At 36.9% G+C, this 17,500-nt stretch overlaps 1 protein-coding gene across 2 annotated transcripts in view; it reads left to right on the plus strand.

The window, feature by feature from the left end:
• Positions 1 to 17,500, plus strand: part of LOC144971967 (uncharacterized) — a 27,996-nt gene that overhangs the window by 2,332 nt on the left and 8,164 nt on the right. Inside the window, exons 1-4 of one of the 2 annotated variants that reach the window (XM_078913045.1) lie at positions 2,992 to 3,191; positions 4,409 to 4,650; positions 15,966 to 16,123; positions 17,307 to 17,477. In XM_078913045.1, the coding sequence (XP_078769171.1) occupies positions 3,089 to 3,191; positions 4,409 to 4,650; positions 15,966 to 16,123; positions 17,307 to 17,477 (674 nt within the window). In that variant the 5' untranslated portion in view covers positions 2,992 to 3,088. Of the gene's footprint in view, positions 1 to 2,991; positions 3,192 to 4,408; positions 4,651 to 15,965; positions 16,124 to 17,306; positions 17,478 to 17,500 lie in introns of those variants that run through there. The other variant, XM_078913046.1, reaches the window with a different exon arrangement.

Below are 17,500 nucleotides of genomic sequence, written 5' to 3' on the forward strand. Positions count from 1 at the left end.
CAATGAAATAACTTGTTTCCATGAGCTGTACTAACGACAACTCACTAGGCTGTGCAAAAACCAAATGATGACGTCAAACTGCCAGTCCTTTTGGATTTCAGTATCAGGCTATAGATAGTTCGAAGATGACGTCACTCAGGTCTTTGTTATTGTTTTTTGCCATCCGCGTTTATGAGTAATGCTCACTGAACTGTATTAACCTGACTATATACGTTCATGGATACACACAGTTTTGTGTGTTGGTCCGTTATACTTCCGGATGGCAATGTTATGAGCTTCTTAGCCAAGCGCATACTATCTATAACATAACGATGGCTACCTGGAACCGCATGTTATGAGTATTTATCACAATAGTTTGACACGCTGATGAGGATATTGCATCACGACACCTTACGAAACCATGCTTTTTTTCAATTGCCTGTGTTAAAGTTTTTAGCGATGCTAAGGATCTGTGGGGCTGATTGCTTTGGGCGATAGGCAAGCACTTAAGATGGCTATGGCATTTACTGAAGGTGGTTATGCTCTAAATAAAAATTAATAGTCCCAAAATCTTCAGTAGTCCTCTTCAGAGCCATTAGGCCCAATGGAGTCAAAGTTTATCCCGGTTTCTATAGCATGAAACAGACATTAGCAATTGCTTATTACCCTTCGGATAGGACACTGGTAACCCTTTCTGACTATAGATAGTATGCGCTTGGATAAGAAGCTCATAACATTGCCATCCGGAAGTATAACGGACCAACACACAAAACTGTGTGTATCCATGAACGTTTATAGTCAGGTTAATACAGTTCAGTGAGCATTACTCATAAACGCGGATGGCAAAAAACAATAACAAAGACCTGAGTGACGTCATCTTTGAACTATCTTTTGATAGAATGGGCATGATCTATATTCCCTTTCCATGTGCTCGAGGTCATTGGTCACATTACAAAGTGTGCTGAAAATGACACCACATCGTGAAAAGTGTTCACAGTTCGAGAAATATCCAACGTTACAATTGGTCATTTTGCTCAGCATGACTCACGGGTATGTTTACAACTTTCATAAACAAAGCAGCGTGTTTAGATACATTGGGAAATGTCTAATCGTTGTACAGCAACAAATCATGTGATCGTTTGGACGAAAACATGAATATAGATCGCTCCCATAAAGTTGACGTCACTCAGGCCTTTAGTATTGCTTTTTGCCATCCGCGTATATGAGTAATTCTCACAAAACTGTGTTAACCAGACTATAGATAGAATGCGCTTGGCCAAGGAGTTCACAACATTGCCATCCGGAAGTATAACGGACCAACACACAAACTCTGTGTAACCATGAACTTTTATAGTCTGGTTAATACAGTTTAGTGAGAACAACTCACAAACGCGGATGGCAAAAACAATAACAAAGGCCTGAGTGACGTCATCTGCATACTATCTATAGATAATATGCGCTTGGCTAAGGAACTCACATCATTGTGATCCGGAAGTCAACGGACCAACACACACAACTTTGTGTAAACATGATCGTTTGTAGTCAGGTTAATACAGTTTAGTGAGAATTGCTCATAAACGCGGATGGCAAAATCAATAACAAAGATCTGAGTGACGACAACTTTGCCCTATCTATAGATAGAACGAAGATTGTTATTGTATTTTGCCATTCGCGTTTGTGAGTGATTCTCACTAAACTTTATTAACCAGCCTATAAAAGTTCATGGTTACATATAGTTTTGTGTGTTGGTCCGTTATACTTCCGTGTGGCAATGTTGTGACCCAGGACCTTCCGATCCGAAAGCGAGTGTCATACCACAAGACCACACATCCGCACAAGATATATTCAAACAAAGATTATTAAACTACTTCAGCGTCAACACCCACATTCAACAACTCTCTCCGCCATCGAATATAAATAATCAAGAGTTGAGTCGACTTCTAGTAAAATACAGATTCAGATTCAATTTCAGATTCAGACATTCTTGTTGTTATATATCCTTACTGAATCTTTATGTTGAACTCGAGGAATGACTTTAAATTCGGAAGTTCAGGTTGAGAGGTGAGAACAGCTAAGGTCAACAATTCGACGTTATAGATAGTATGCAGATGACGTCACTCAGGCCTTTGTTATTGTTTTTGCCATCCGCGTTTGTGAGTTGTTCTCACTAAACTGTATTAACCAGACTATAAAAGTTCATGGTTAAACAGAGTTTGTGTGTTGGTCTGTTATACTTCCGGATGGCAATGTTGTGAACTCCTTGGCCAAGCGCATTCTATCTATAGATCCAACTTGGAAATCGGTCAAGTGATTCTCCTCATTGTTGTTGTTGTTGTTGTCGTTGTTGTCGTTGTTGTCGTCGTTGTTGTCGTCGTTGTTGTTGTTGATCTGTTTTTATTGTTGTTGTTGTTGTTGTTGTTGTTGTTGTTGTTGTTCTTCTTCTTCTTCTTCTTCTTCTTCTTCTTCTTCTTCTTCTTCTTCTTCTTCTTCTATGTTCCTTTATTATTTTTTGTTTTGTTTGGAAATCAGTTTATGTGAATGTCTGCTGCAGAGAGAGAGAGAGAGAGAGAGAGAGAGAGAGAGAGAGAGAGAGAGAGAGAGAGAGGAGAGGAGAGAGAGAGAGAGAGAGAGGGGAGGGAGAGAGAGAGGGAGAGAGAGAGGGAGAGAGAGGAGGAGAGAGAGAGAGAGGGAGAGAGAGAGGGAGAGAGAGAGAGAGAGAGAGAGAGAGAGAGAGAGAGAGAGGTGGTGGTCAAGTTGTGTGTGTATGAGTGGGGGGGGGGGGGTAAGTATTTATTTTTCATTCAAGTTCAAGATGGAGCAGGTTGGCCATTGATGAACTATTTCGATATAGGGCACGTTTTGTGTAAACGGGAAAAAGTATGAGAAGGGCATGAGGGCTGTTATTTGAGGCCAGACAACTGATACAACGTCTGTCATTCAATACTCACACTCATATTATATTCACCTACTCACGCGATACAATTTTGTGATCGTTTACTTCTTTTCAGGCGTTAGTGTTAACACGATTATCGGAATAAAGAAGTCACATTTTTTTTTGCTTGAGCGTTACCCTTAATTCAAAGCTTTTATTTGATATTCTCTTATTAAGATGGTTTTTAATTCTTGTTGGAAAATGGTTTCATTCTTATTTTATTTTGGCTCTAAGTACATCAGAAAATTACGCGTAGGATTGCGACGAATATTCTGTGCAGGTAAGACTTCGTCAATATAATAAACGGCTTATTTTCTTCTCTGCCGATGCATCCAAATGTATTACAAGTGATAATAACGATTATACTCATATTCTTGCTACTTTTCGCTCCTAATATTACCAATATTGATAATGATGATAATAAGAATAATAATAATGATGATGATGAATATGATGACGGTAATACGGAATCTAATGAAAATGATTAGGTGATAATAATATTATTGATAATGGATGACTGTGATAAAATGATGATGATGATGAGGATGATGATGATGATGATGATGATGATGGTAATAATGAAGGTGATGACAATAATAATATCATTAATAATAATAATAATAATAATAATAATAATAATAATAATAATAGTAATTATTATTATTATTATTATTATTATTATTATTATTATTATTATTATTATTATTATTATTATTATTATTATTATCCCAACCCTATTATTCTTGGAAAATTCTTTCATTTCTTAGTAAAAGCATAATCGTTGAACAATATTCTATGCTACTTGAATACAAATTTCGTTAATGACTCTGTGGTATTTTCGCTCATTTTATTAGCTTAATTTGAAGTGTTGATATAGCAGGTGATATGGTTGTGAGAGTGATGGGTGGCATATACTTTATAAAGCGCTCACGCTGTTTTGAACTTTGCGAGTCGCTACAATTGAAAAGGCGGCCGTTATGTATGATTAAGCGCTTAGCTAAAGGCAGTGAAGGACATTGCTATTAAGAGTGCCAGCTGAGAGTATAATGGTGGTTCATGAAGAGCTAGAATTTGGCTCCAAATAGCCTGCTGTGTGAATGAAGAAACCACCGTTAAAAGCGCTGAACATTGCTAACTGTAAAATGTGCAATGTGTATGTTTTTTACTTATTGATTGCATAATTGACTCTTGTTTTCATTGGTTACAATTAAAAAAACGAGAGATCTTTTTGCTTTCAATACAAGTTTGTACCAACTGAGAAGAAACATTACTGTTTTGGTAAAGCACTTTGAGCACGTTTAGTTGATATTGCGCTATGTGATATATATATATATATATATATATATATATATATATATATATATATATATATATATATATAAAGCTATATAAAAGCTCAATTTTTTTCTGAAACCAAGCAAAATTGCCATATAACCGTACATATCGATATATTTGTTCAATTTACATTATTTCTAATTTTCTCCATTTCCTTTCTAGGATCTGTTGTGAAATGGAATTTACACAGAACGCTCATTGTCGTAACCATGGTGACCTTAACAACATGCCTCGTATTGGTGCTGTGGTCTGTCCTGTGTACGAACACCGCGGAAAATGCCGAAGTTACGAAAAGCTGTGTTGATCAACGACAGGCTGCTGTGAGTTATACGGACCTCAGAAATACGATAGAAGAGTCTTTCAAATGCCGAGGCAAGTCAGGAATGGTTGTGGCAGTTGTAAAGGTAATTTGTCGCCTACCTTTTTAATCGGTGTTAATTGTCAATTTTGAGTCAGAATCTGAAATTTCGAGTTAACCCTCTCCTTACCACCTGCAGCAAAATAGTCATATTTGTTACGACATAATATCCTTTTTTCTTATTTAGATTTATTTTGTATATCACAAACTTTGAAGAATGATCTTTGTTTAAATAATAAAAACATAAAGTTGTTTTGTAGAGAGCTTTATATGAGTTTTAAAAAAGCAATTTTTCTGAGGGTAAGCCTGCCATTTTGGGAAAATACTGAAAATGATCGGTAAGGAGAGAGTTAAGAATGTGTGATGGCCTAGTGAATAAGATAAAGTATTGCACATCTAATGGCAAGATCCGGGTCGGTGCCTCGCTCGGTATTGAAGTCATTTCCTACCTTTTCGATCGGTGTTGATATTCAATTTTGAGCCACACTGTGAAATTTCGAGTTAAATTAAATGGTGAGATGGTCTAGTTTATAAGGTATTGCATATCCACTGGTAAGACCGGGTCCAAACCTCGCTGGCAGTGTCTCGTTTTTTTAACTTGAACACAAAAACTAGTCCTCATTGTTCATTTTGTGGGTTTGAACTGCGGGTAACGCCTTTGATAGAATTATTGGTTCATGCGTGAAGAATATTCTGACGTTTATGCAAAAGTTGATTTGACGTTGTCTGATAAGACTGAGGTTAATTTTTAACAAACTTGAGCTTTATATAGAGCAATATCCGCGAAACGTGTTCAATGCTCTTTACAAAGGGTCCCTGCCCAACAGCAACAGTAACATGTAGAACGCCTGTTAGGCGATATTACCATTTTTTCGACAGAGACAACGCTGTTAACGGCCAGGTACTCATTATACAAATGAGTACGGTGAGAGAATGTGAGTAAAGAGCCTTTTCCAAGGACTCAACTATGCGCCGAGCGAGGCTCAAACCCAGGATCTTACTAGCCACTAGACCACATAGCCGCAACTTATGTGAAAATCTTTATTACTCGAAGTTTTTTATTCTTTTACTAGACTACAAATGTGCAGATGTATGTATGCACATTGCTAATCAATATTCTCATCTTCCCTATTCATGTGTTGTATTTGGGACACATTGCATCATTGTTTACTAGCTTGTCAGTGACAACTGACTAAAGAATGTCGATACCTTCATTCATGCATTACTGTACCATTCCGTATGTATTTATGACAGATCTATCGGGCACGATTTATGATATGAGTGAATGAATAAGGCTGTCGCTTCCTCTATAGACGCTTATCGTGAACAAGGTGTGTATTTTTTTCGAGTTTTCAGCCTGTGTTTTGTTTCCATAAGTCTATGTCCAGTGCAAGCTTTCTTTGGTTTTGTAGGTCATCATGTGTGTTAAGGTGCCGAGGCCATTGGATGTTTCTTTGTGTTGTTGAAATAAATTCTTCAGTTGTTGTTTCTAAAGATATTTTGTATTTGTTGAGAGCTTGATTCAATGTTTTTGGAAGTGAAGTTGGTATACGTCCTTTGTATTTAGCTCCTTGTTTGAAGTAATCATCCATAGAGGTTTGTGCTGGAATATTTTCATCTCATCAGAGCACGTGTTCGAACAGTTTCCATCTTTGCTGCTTTATTCGCGTATTGACTGGCCGTACTCTGCATTTGTCATACAGATCATTACTGATTTCGTCTGGCCAATGTACCCCAATAACTCGTCTCAATTGTTTGCAATTACGGGTGTCCAGGGTGCCTAAATTATTTTTTTTGTAAGAACCCACGTACCGCAGTTCTACATCAAGATTGACAGCACTAGCGCTTCGTAAAGGCGTATTCTTTTATTTTCATTAATGATGTTCATGTTCCAAACGTTGTCTCTGAATACAGTTTGAGCTAGTATTTTTCTCCGTTTGATGTGTTCATTCTCATTGATCAAATTTCAGAGTTTTCTTACACTTTTCCATTCCGCTTGAATCTTGTTAATTACTGTGGTTTCTGTTTTGGATTCGTTGACCTTAAGATTCCAATGTTGCAGGGTATTTGATATTGTTGTGCTGCTTCGCCTGGTCTGCTGTATCAAATATGATAACAACATCGTCTGCGTAGATCAGGTGGGTAAGAATTTGAGGAATTGGGAGTCTTTGTCTTAAATCGTATAGTGCTGTTTCCACGTAAATACGGTAAAAATAATTGGGTCAGACTGTCTCCTTGGGGAGTTCCAAGCGATGTTATTAATGAAACTGTTTCCGCGCCAGATGAAATCGGAAGTGTTGTGTTTGCCAGTAGTGATCTTATTAGTTGGATATGGTCTTTTTCGAGAAACGAGTTTAGTACCATCTCAAGCTTTCTTCTGCGGATTGTATCAAATGCAGAGCTCATGTCAATACCCATTATAGTAAACTCTTCTTTGCATTTTTCAGTTCTGGCTTTCAACAACCTATGAGCCCATACAATGTCACCGGCCTTCTATCTTTTCTGAATCCGCTCTGTGTCGTAGACAGCTATTCATCCACCTTTGATATTATTCCGTTGAGCGTTATTACGCTCTGCAGTTATTTTAAAGTGTTGAAAGAAGAATACGTGGTCTTAGATTTTCTAATGGTCCTTTTTTCTTGTTTGGTGTATTCAACAGAATTAGTTTACCGGAGCCGATATCAAGATTTGTCTTGTGTTCGACTGTGTGTGGTTCAGTGAGGCATTTTAGTTCCTCCCCTTGGATAGTGTCAATTTCAAGAGCTTTGGGGTTGTTAAGTTGGTAAATAGCTGCACAAACCTCGAGATCGGTTATTGATTCTTCAAGTCTTGGTTCGGGGTATTCGAATGGTTTTATCTGTTGGTCCCCTTTGTACTTAATCTCGAAGAAGGTTTAAACTCTCTCAACTATTCTTTTGTCATCGCAGATTACTTTACCCACATCAGCGGATAGGCTACTCTATATGACGAATTTTTAGTTTCTGTTTAATGCTTTTAATAGCTTTGAACATTTTCATGCGGTCTGGGGGCTGTTTCTCTTTCAATTGCCATGTTGTCGATTTTGCTTTAAAATTACAATAGATATTGATTTTATGCATCACTTGATTTCACTGTGTTTCCATTCTCGTTTTAGTTCTTCATTATGGCTACTGGTAATTTTCATGATAGCCTGAATAAAAAATTAGGCTAATCCTCCTTATTCTGATCATTTGTAAAACCCTCAAGCAATTTCGCATGTTTCGTACATGGAACAATTAACTTTACTAGATTGTTCAATCAGCTTCTTTTTTCCGTTATCTTGTGTGTTTTCTCGGAAACAACGCGTAAGAGAGATTTTGATTTTAACTTTATTTTATGGGCATAGGACAGAAATGTTGTAATTTTTCTCCTTAAAATTAATTATGAGGGTACTGTTGGAAGTTGGATGAAAAAATAGGGAGTGGGAGGGGTGTCAGGACCCCCCTCCCCCTTTCCCCGTGGCACTAGTGCAAAAGCTAGACTAGAATAATAAAAACAAAAACAAAATGTAAGTGAAAGGAGGGAGGGGTTACAAAGCCCCTCCAAGATGCAGCAAAATACAAAGTAGGTTGAAGAGTACCTTGCAGCCTTGATTTAAATTTTGAAAGAAAATAGAGGAAGGAGGGTTGAGAATTAAGCTTTGCCGTTACTTTGGAAAAAAATATAGACCTACTGCAGATTTTACTTTCAGGAAAACACTGCTATTTTTCTTATTCTTATCTCTAGATCTATGTCTAAAGTGTATAATAAACGGGAAGAAAGAGTCAAAGTGCACTAGTGATACTACTTTGCACGTTACAGCCCTGGGAAACTTGGATATTTCTTCTTAGTAAAATGTAATGTATTTTTCACATTAACTAATTTTAAAATAAAATAATATGGCTTATTCGGTATATGTATGGAGCTTGTATTGCTTAGGACTCATTATTTGCTGACTATTTCTTTCTCTTTCAATCTGTCAACTTTTTTACTCGGTCAAATTCAATCAATAGTTAATGAATGGAGATGACAATAATGTAATTATTTAATTATTTTGTATTGGTTCAAATATTCCTTTTCATTGAAAGTTTTGATAAAGTAATTTGTCAAATCAAATGAGGGTGAAAATGAATATTAGATTTAGGTAAGGGCACAGCTGTTGATCGAGATTTTATACCATGTGCTAAAGGAGAGTCCATTATTGTAACTTTTTTACAATGTTATTTTCCTTTTCTGATACTCCGTTAGACGATACTAACTTTCCCTTATGCATTATCACCATCTAAGCCTGATATAACTTTGTACACTTTGTTTTTTCCCCACTCAGATCTACATAATAAGCGTGAATTCCTGTTCTCACCTATGTGTTTGAGATCCTGGAATAATTACCCTGCCTCAGCATTTTCAGGCTATAGGGAACAAAAATGTGAAATCAAAAAAACAAAACAAAACAAAACAAACAAACTGGTTCCAATCTAATCGAAAGTGTAAAACCACTCTTCCTGAAAACTAAGTACATACTTTGTGTAAATGAGCTTCTGGTTTCAGAGTGATGCCATCTTATCTTCTAGTCTAAATATATGCTGGTCGTGAATAAAGGTTATACATCCTCGCTTTTTTACGTCCCGTCCCGTAATCCTAATTATCGGCAAATACATCCAGCAACTAAAATAGTTATGTCCCCTATGATTCAATATAAAACCTATTCATTATTGGTCCTCCGAGGGTCTAGTTACATACACTTTCAATGATTTTTGAACCGGAAAAGTAGAGGGTGAGTCGTAACGACTTTTTTCCTATTAAACAATTGTTCAGGAAATTTATTACAAAGTTTAAATTTTCAAGATTATTAGGATCATTTTAACTGTTGCTTGTCCTTATGAAATTCCTGCTACAAAAATTGGCCCATTCTTACTTTGACATTATGGATGCATAACAAGTCATTGGTTGTAACTTCATTTTCACTGTTTGATAAAAGCTTTTTATGAATGAACAACAATAGAGTTGTGTTTATGAAACAGTCAAATCGGCTTAAGTATAATAATGGCATTACACAGAAATCGTCCATTAAGCAGCGTTCCAATGAACTGATTCAGTGGATGGCTTCATAATTTGACATATTAGGACTACACACATAATATAATATAGTAACTGTAATACGATATTAACTTTTGTCATAGAACAATTGTAATAACAATTGCAAAATTAATATTGAGCTTTTTTAGTTCTCCTCCAAAATATTGCTTTCCATCGTTCATAAAAAGCAACGTCAGGTGCATATTGATGTGTCAAAAGATGTCTGGGAGTCAATGGTCATCTTAGGACCATTTATTTGGTACCCTTGCGTTATATGGAAATGCCATTTTACTCATTTTCCCCGGACATCCAACATCAATCAAAGATAATGAAACTACCTCTGTGATAGTTGGCAATTTAATATACGGTTCTAATCAATAAGGAAACTATAATGATACCATCATTATTGCTATAAATTGAGACGTTTTTCAAAATTAAATAGAAATTTCGATGAAACGATGAGCTCGTTCAAATTAACCGGCATATGTTCTGATCAGAGACACACAAACAATACATCTGCTGGAATATTTCAATTTGCCAACAACGTCCATGTGCTAGAAAGCACAGATAACTGAATTGAATGTAGACAGCTGTTCAGCAATGTGATTACGAACACAAACTACCACTGATGATGATGATGATGATGATGATGATGATGATGATGATGATGGTGGTGGTGATGAAGATGATGGTGATGACGATGATTATATCTTTTAAATTCGGTCACTGATAAATCGTTCTTGATAAGTACTTGTTTGCACTTTTATGTTGTAAAGATCGAATGTAAAATAATGATAGAATATATAATGGGCATTTTCGACTGCTCAATACTGAGAATTATTGATTTTTCCTTTCTTCTCTTCCACTTCACAGGATGATTGAAAAACAAACAATAACTTGATATAGACAAATCAATCACAATATAATAGATTGTATAAAATATGAAGCATGTAAATTTAAAGTCAATAAAGGTGGTATAAATATGATAATATAATCTTTTATAAAGTATATTATTTGATTTCAGTGTGATTGTTCTTCTTTATAAAGATTGCAGTACTCTCAATGGCCTTTTAGTAACTTTAATCTCTTGATCAAGATACATATTAAATTATAAGGTCCTTGTTTACAAAAGAGTAGTTAGAACTGAAGGACAATTCAGATTTTCTCAGAGGTCTCGATCAATATCAAATTTATAAATTAAGAAGCAGGCATGGTAATGATCAGTTTAAATTTAAAAAACCCCAATAATTGTTTTTTACCTCGTTGACCAAATTCTATCGATAAATCTGAGGTATGTTGTGGACCCGCGGTCTCCAGTAGTCGGTGAGAGTAATGAATGACTTGAGTTTGAAACGACTTTATTTGGGTTCGTGGATAGCTCATACGGTAGAGTCACGCTCTCACCGGCCAGGCGGAGTGTCGTACCAATAAGGTCGCGGGTTCAAACCCCATCACCGCCGCGGAAAATTTGTTTTTAATTCTCTATTGTCTTCTGGCACTTTTCTACTCATTTCATCTCTTGTTGTTACCAACATAAGTGCCTGCTCCACTCACTTTTCTGAATTAAAAATTCACCCCATATACCGAAGCATACTCAATGTCTCAATTGTTTCTATGTTATATGTTTGTGTTGAGAATATTGACTATTAAGCTTAACTGCTGGCTAAATACTTCGCGTTGGCTGTGTGTGTGTTGGACCCGCGGTCTCCAGTAGTCGGTGAGAGAAGGCTCTAGTAATGAATGACCTGAGTTTGAAACGAATATTTTTGGGTTCGTGGATAGCTCATACGGTAGAGTCACGCTCTCACCGGCCAGGCGGAGTTGTCGTACCAATAAGGTCGCGGGTTCAAACCCCATCACCGCAGCGAAATTTTTTTTCTTTAATCTCTATTGTCTTCTGGCACTTTTCTACTCACTTCATCTCTTGTTGTTACCAACATAAGTGCCTGCTCCACTCACTTTTCTGAATTAAAGATTCACCCCATATACCGGGGCATACTCAATGTCTCAATTGTTTCTATGTTATATGCTTGTGTTGAGAATATTGACTATTAAGCTTAACTGCTGGCTAAATACTTTGCGTTGGTTGTGTGTGTGTTGGACCCGCGGTCTCCAGTAGTCGGTGAGAGAGGGCTCTAGTAATGAATGACCTGAGTTTGGAACGAATATTTTTGGGTTCATGGATAGCTCATGCGGTAGAGTCACGCTCTCACCGGCCAGGCGGAGTTGTCGTACCAATAAGGTCGCGGGTTCAAACCCCATCACCGCAGCGAAATTTTTTTTCTTTAATCTCTATTGACTTCTGGCACTTTTCTACTCACTTCATCTCTTGTTGTTACCAACATAAGTGCCTGCTCCACTCACTTTTCTGAATTAAAGATTCACTCCATATACCGGAGCATACTCAATGTCTCAATTGTTTCTATGTTATATGTTTGTGTTGAGAATATTGACTATTAAGCTTAACTGCTGGCTAAATACTTTGCGTTGGTTGTGTGTGTGTTGGACCCGCGGTCTCCAGTAGCCGGTGAGAGAAGGCTCTAGTAATGAATGACCTGAGTTTGAAACGAATTTTTTGGGGGGTTCATGGATAGCTCATACGGTAGAGTCACGCTCTCACCGGCCAGGCGGAGTTGTCGTACCAATAAGGTCGCGGGTTCAAACCCCTTCACCGCCGCGAAATTTTTTTTCTTTAATATCTATTGTCTTCTGGCACTTTTCTACTCACTTCATCTCTTGTTGTTACCAACATAAGTGCCTGCTCCACTCACTTTTCTGAATTAAAGATTCACCCCATATACCGGAGCATACTCAATGTCTCAATTGTTTCTATGTTATATGTTTGTGTTGAGAATATTGACTATCAAGCTTAACTGCTGGCTAAATACTTTGCGTTGGTTGTGTGTGTGTTGGACCCGCGGTCTCCAGTAGTCGGTGAGAGAAGGCTCTAGTAATGAATGACCTGAGTTTGAAACGAATTTTTTTTTGGGGGGGGGGGGGGGTTCATGGATAGCTCATACGGTAGAGTCACGCTCTCACCGGCCAGGCGGAGTTGTCGTACCAATAAGGTCGCGGGTTCAAACCCCATCGCCGACGCGAAATATTTTTTCATTCTCTATTGTCTTCTGGCACTTTTCTACTCACTTCATCTCTTGTGGATACTTATTAGCAATTTTATTTTGCATTTTAGAGCTCGTTCTTTTGACTAGTTGAGCAACTGACTTAGTGTTAATGTGCCATCTACAGTGCATTGTGTCAGAATTACTCTCTCTCTCTGTCTCTCTCTCTCTGTCTGTCTCTCTCTCTCTCTCCCTCTCTCTCTTTCTCTCTCTCTCTCTCTCTCTCTCTCTCTCTCTCTCTTCCCTTTTAGATTTACCATCTAAAAGTGATTGGGTGTTTGAGTCCAAAAAACGTTCTGCGATAGCTCAACATCTTATTCAGATGCTTGGCAATCAATTGTCACTTTTGGTCGATCGCTCCACTAGTGGATGTATTAGTCATAGCATTGAAATAGGGAACAAGAATGTGATGTTAAAACACTGGTTCCAATCTCATTAGGATTCTAAAACAAGTCTTATGGAGGACTGGTTATATGCCTTATGCAACTGATATTCTGGTTTCAGAGTGATGGTATCTTATTTTCTAGACTAAATAAATGCTAGTCGTCAATAAAGATAATCCATTTTCGCTCTTTTTACGGCCGCTATCCTTAGACTCTGTCAATACATTCTGCTGATAAACTAGTTATGCCACTTTATGATTCAATCTGAAGCCTATTCATTATTAAATATTCACTCCGGAGGACTGGTTATACACCTTCAAAGAGTTTTGAACCGGAAGAGAGGAAGGTGTAACGTCTTGGCTTCTCTGCTTTATCATACCTGTGACTGAGAGAAGAAGAATCGGTGGCTCAGCGGTATGGTGTCTCGTCTTATAACAAAAATGGAGCAATGTTTAGCGTGGTGAGTGGATGGATGAGTGACAGTTGTCATGGTCTCAAGTGAGTAAAGAGCTACTCGACTATGCATAAAGATATATGTAGAATGAGGCCCCAGAATTTACTAGTTACTATAAATGAAAAACAATTAACGATTTGTTTACAATGAAATAAAAATAATGATGAAATTTAATTAAAAGAGATAAACAGTGATCGTGGCAGTTACAAATAGAGATATGAATATTTTACGTAACTTATGATAATATGTCAGGTTCGTAAGTTTACGTTTCCAGGCAGTTGATGGGCTTGGATGATCTATTCCTCTGATAACAGGATCGGACTCGTAAAATTCCACTTCCAGGCAATTGGTAATGGGTTAATATGTAATCCTTTGACAGCGGGCTCGGGTTTGATCCTTGAAGATTATACAATCAAAGTTAAAAGCTCCGGCGTCTTAATGGTGTAGATATAATATCTACAAAGTCCCAAAAGATAAAAATCTTACAGTATATAGAAGGAATAGAGCGACTGGCCGTCCGGCATAGATTGTGAAGAGAAGTGAGTGTCAAATGTTAGACCTATCAGCTTTTATAATAAGTGGCTACGTGACAGAATGTAGAACGAAAAGTATTCACTAATTAGAAATTAATTCGAGGGAAGGCTATAAAAGGAAAGACGATCTAATATTAGAAGGTAAAGTTTATCTAAGCCTACCGAAATATAACTGGAGTGAGATGAATTCAGTTCTTAATAAAATAAAATTTAATAAGATAATTGTGAACAACCTTTACTGTGACAACAGTGATCGTCGAAAATTCTGGTCCCGACTTTGTGCCCACGGGTAAGGCACTTCACACAAATCATGTCATTGGACTCGGATATGAAAGTGCACCTGGTTAAAGGCAATGATGGATATTGTTAATACAAAAAGGACGCCTTAACAGGCGATTAGTGCCGTACAAAATGAAATATGGTTCTTTATGCCTTGTTGGGGGAACACATGGATTGATGGAAGAAAGTGGAGAACAGGATTGAGGATGAAACAGGAGGATGAATAACAGGAAGAAGACAGGGTTCGGTCAACCTTTAAAAATCCACCATTTATCACACTGATAATAAAAGCATGACTGCATTATTTTAGAGGCCTTTCACAATAAGTCGAATAAAACCGGCATGTATTTATGTGTGCATCGAGGAATAAAGCCTCTCGTGTTGTATTTTGATGTGCCCAGTTGTAGTAGATTCAAGATTTGAAGGCATATCATCATCACATAGTGGATGCTATTTTCACAATTTTACTTGGGCAATCAATTCTAGTCTCACATTTCTAATGACAGATTTGGCATTTTGAATCATAATATGTAAAAGTATAGCCATCTATGTAGGATTTGAAAAGGCCCCGTACAATGTGTACAAACTAGGGGAGATAACTTAGCGATCATAGTCAGTTAGGCTCTACAGTACAGTGTATTTTGTTCCACTGGGAGCAAAATTCGTTTGCAAGGGAATTTAGATTGCTAAACATATAAACTTTAATAAATTTATCATACCTTTATTGAAAAAAAAAAGCTTAAAATAGTCAGTAAGTTTTCTCTCCGATAGATCTATATTGTCTTCTTGGAATGTCAGTCATTACAACTGGACACTTTTATCTATCGCCTTTATTCAATAGGTGGCATTGAGTGTGATATTTCTTTCTTTTTTAACATAACATGATGACATTACCAAAACTATTTTTAGGAAACGAGAAGAGACAAATATTTCGTGACAAACAATTTTACATAAAATTAAAACGTCAGATGAATCGATCGCCTAACTTTGTTGAGTCGGCTAAGGCAACAGGTTAACGAATGCTCAAGACATGTCGTTTTGGGGTCAAATAAACGATAGTTCAGGTCATTTGCACAGATGTGACATCCAATACAAAATGGCATGGTGTTACTATTTTTAGGTATTTAAATGTGAATGAACATGCTATAGGGAATGAGATTAGCGGAAGAGTAGCGTCCCTTGATTGGAAGTCACGAGCGGAAAAGTTATTAGAGAGAGAACGTCATGTTGGTTGTGCGGCATGAGACACTTCACCGAAAGCGAGGACGAGAAAGACGCATGCACAAAACCATTTTGACGTTCTCTCTGTAAGGTGACGTCCAATCAAGGGACGCTACTCTTCCGCTAATCTCATTCCCTATAGATACGGGGTACGTAGTGATGCGTGATACGTATGTCTTGCTTAACCTGGATACTGGGGAATTATAACCTCTTCATACTTTCTTTTTTATTAGTACAATTGCTTTATCAGTTTTCTTTTCTTTTCAACCCCCCCCCCCCCCCCTCCCGTTATTCATTAGGATGGCAAGACAGTAATCTCGGAAGCGTTTGGCGTCACTCTTCCAGGAAGCAATGTTAATGTTACAAGAAACACACGTTTCCTGATCTCCTCTCTCACTAAGGCATTTACAGCTGCCCTTCTGGTTGATGTCCTTGCAAATAATTCAAGAAACGAGAGGTAGACCGTTTGATTTTATCATTATAATTTTTAATTTTGACCAAGATAGAATCAATTTTATTATGTGCTCATCACCAAGATTTTACAAAGATATGAATTGTAAATTACCAACTTTGATTGGTTGACTAAATGTTTTATTTTCTGGAATACGCTTCAACAGTCGTGACGTCACTTCCCCCGTAATGACGCAGAGTAACTTAGTAACTGGCTCTAAACTATCGGAACAATGGCGGACGCTCTTATGAAATACTTCTCCGACGAGCATAAAAGTGTATCCAGAGGAGAAAAACATTATAAATCTGATCATGTTTTGAATTTTAATCATTCTGATCACATGACGTGTGAAAAAGTTCTAGCCATCATGAAGATAAAAAGTAGCAATTTTCTTTGTTTAGAACCAAGCTGCTCGTTGCTAGGCGACGTGACATCAAACTATTGAATCCTATTACTCAACTCATGTGTCTTTCCTTTCCATAAACTCCATAATTTAACACAGGAAATACGTTGACACGGGTACTTGATTTTTAATATATGTGCGTGATTGTGATTATTCAAGTTAAGATGCCGGATGTTCGACGATTGAAGAAATTTCGACTGTTTTTGACAGGTTTTGATTTACCAAACTTAAGTCTCCAAGCATAAACCCACTAACTTAATTATATTTGGTTTTGTATATCATCCAAGAAAAGACATTACTTGAATTTTACCATCCGCGATTTTGTGGCTTTAACATGAGTTAAACTAAGTTCGATAGGGTAACAACAATTGGACATTGTTTGTCTCTGAAATCATCTGATACAGTTAAATTCAAGACTCGGATCTTTTTAAACCGTTAAACTATTTGGAGTATTAAACTTAATTTTGTCGGACTCGAACTTTTTTTTGAGGATCACCATGTCAAACTTTGAGCCACTTCTATGAAAAGCTTGAGTCTTGTGTAAAGAAAAATCTCCCCTCCAAAGACAAAATTGTGAGCGCAATGAATAAAATAGAACTTGTTGGTTTATATTAGTTTATACCATATATATATATATATATATATATATATATATATATATATATATATATATATATATATATATATATATATATATATATATATATATATATATATATATATATTTTTTTTTTTTTTTTTTTTTTTTTTAATTTTTTATTTTTTTTTATTTTAAAAACTCCTCAGCTATGAATTGGGAACACCGCTCCGAGATATCCTGGGCGACGACTTTCGGTTTGCGGACGAAGAGCGTACCCTGCATGCGTCTGCGGAAGACGTTCTCTCTCACCGTATAGGAATACCTGCTAAGGGGTTCATGCGATTAAACCCGGATCTTAAGAGATCAGATTTTCTGTAGTAAGTATTAGAGTTGTAAAAAT

This window comes from Berghia stephanieae, chromosome 4 (genome assembly GCF_034508935.2).
Source record: "Berghia stephanieae isolate SIO BIC M18660-M18661 chromosome 4, UCSD_Bste_1.3, whole genome shotgun sequence".
Lineage (NCBI taxonomy): Eukaryota > Metazoa > Mollusca > Gastropoda > Nudibranchia > Aeolidiidae > Berghia > Berghia stephanieae.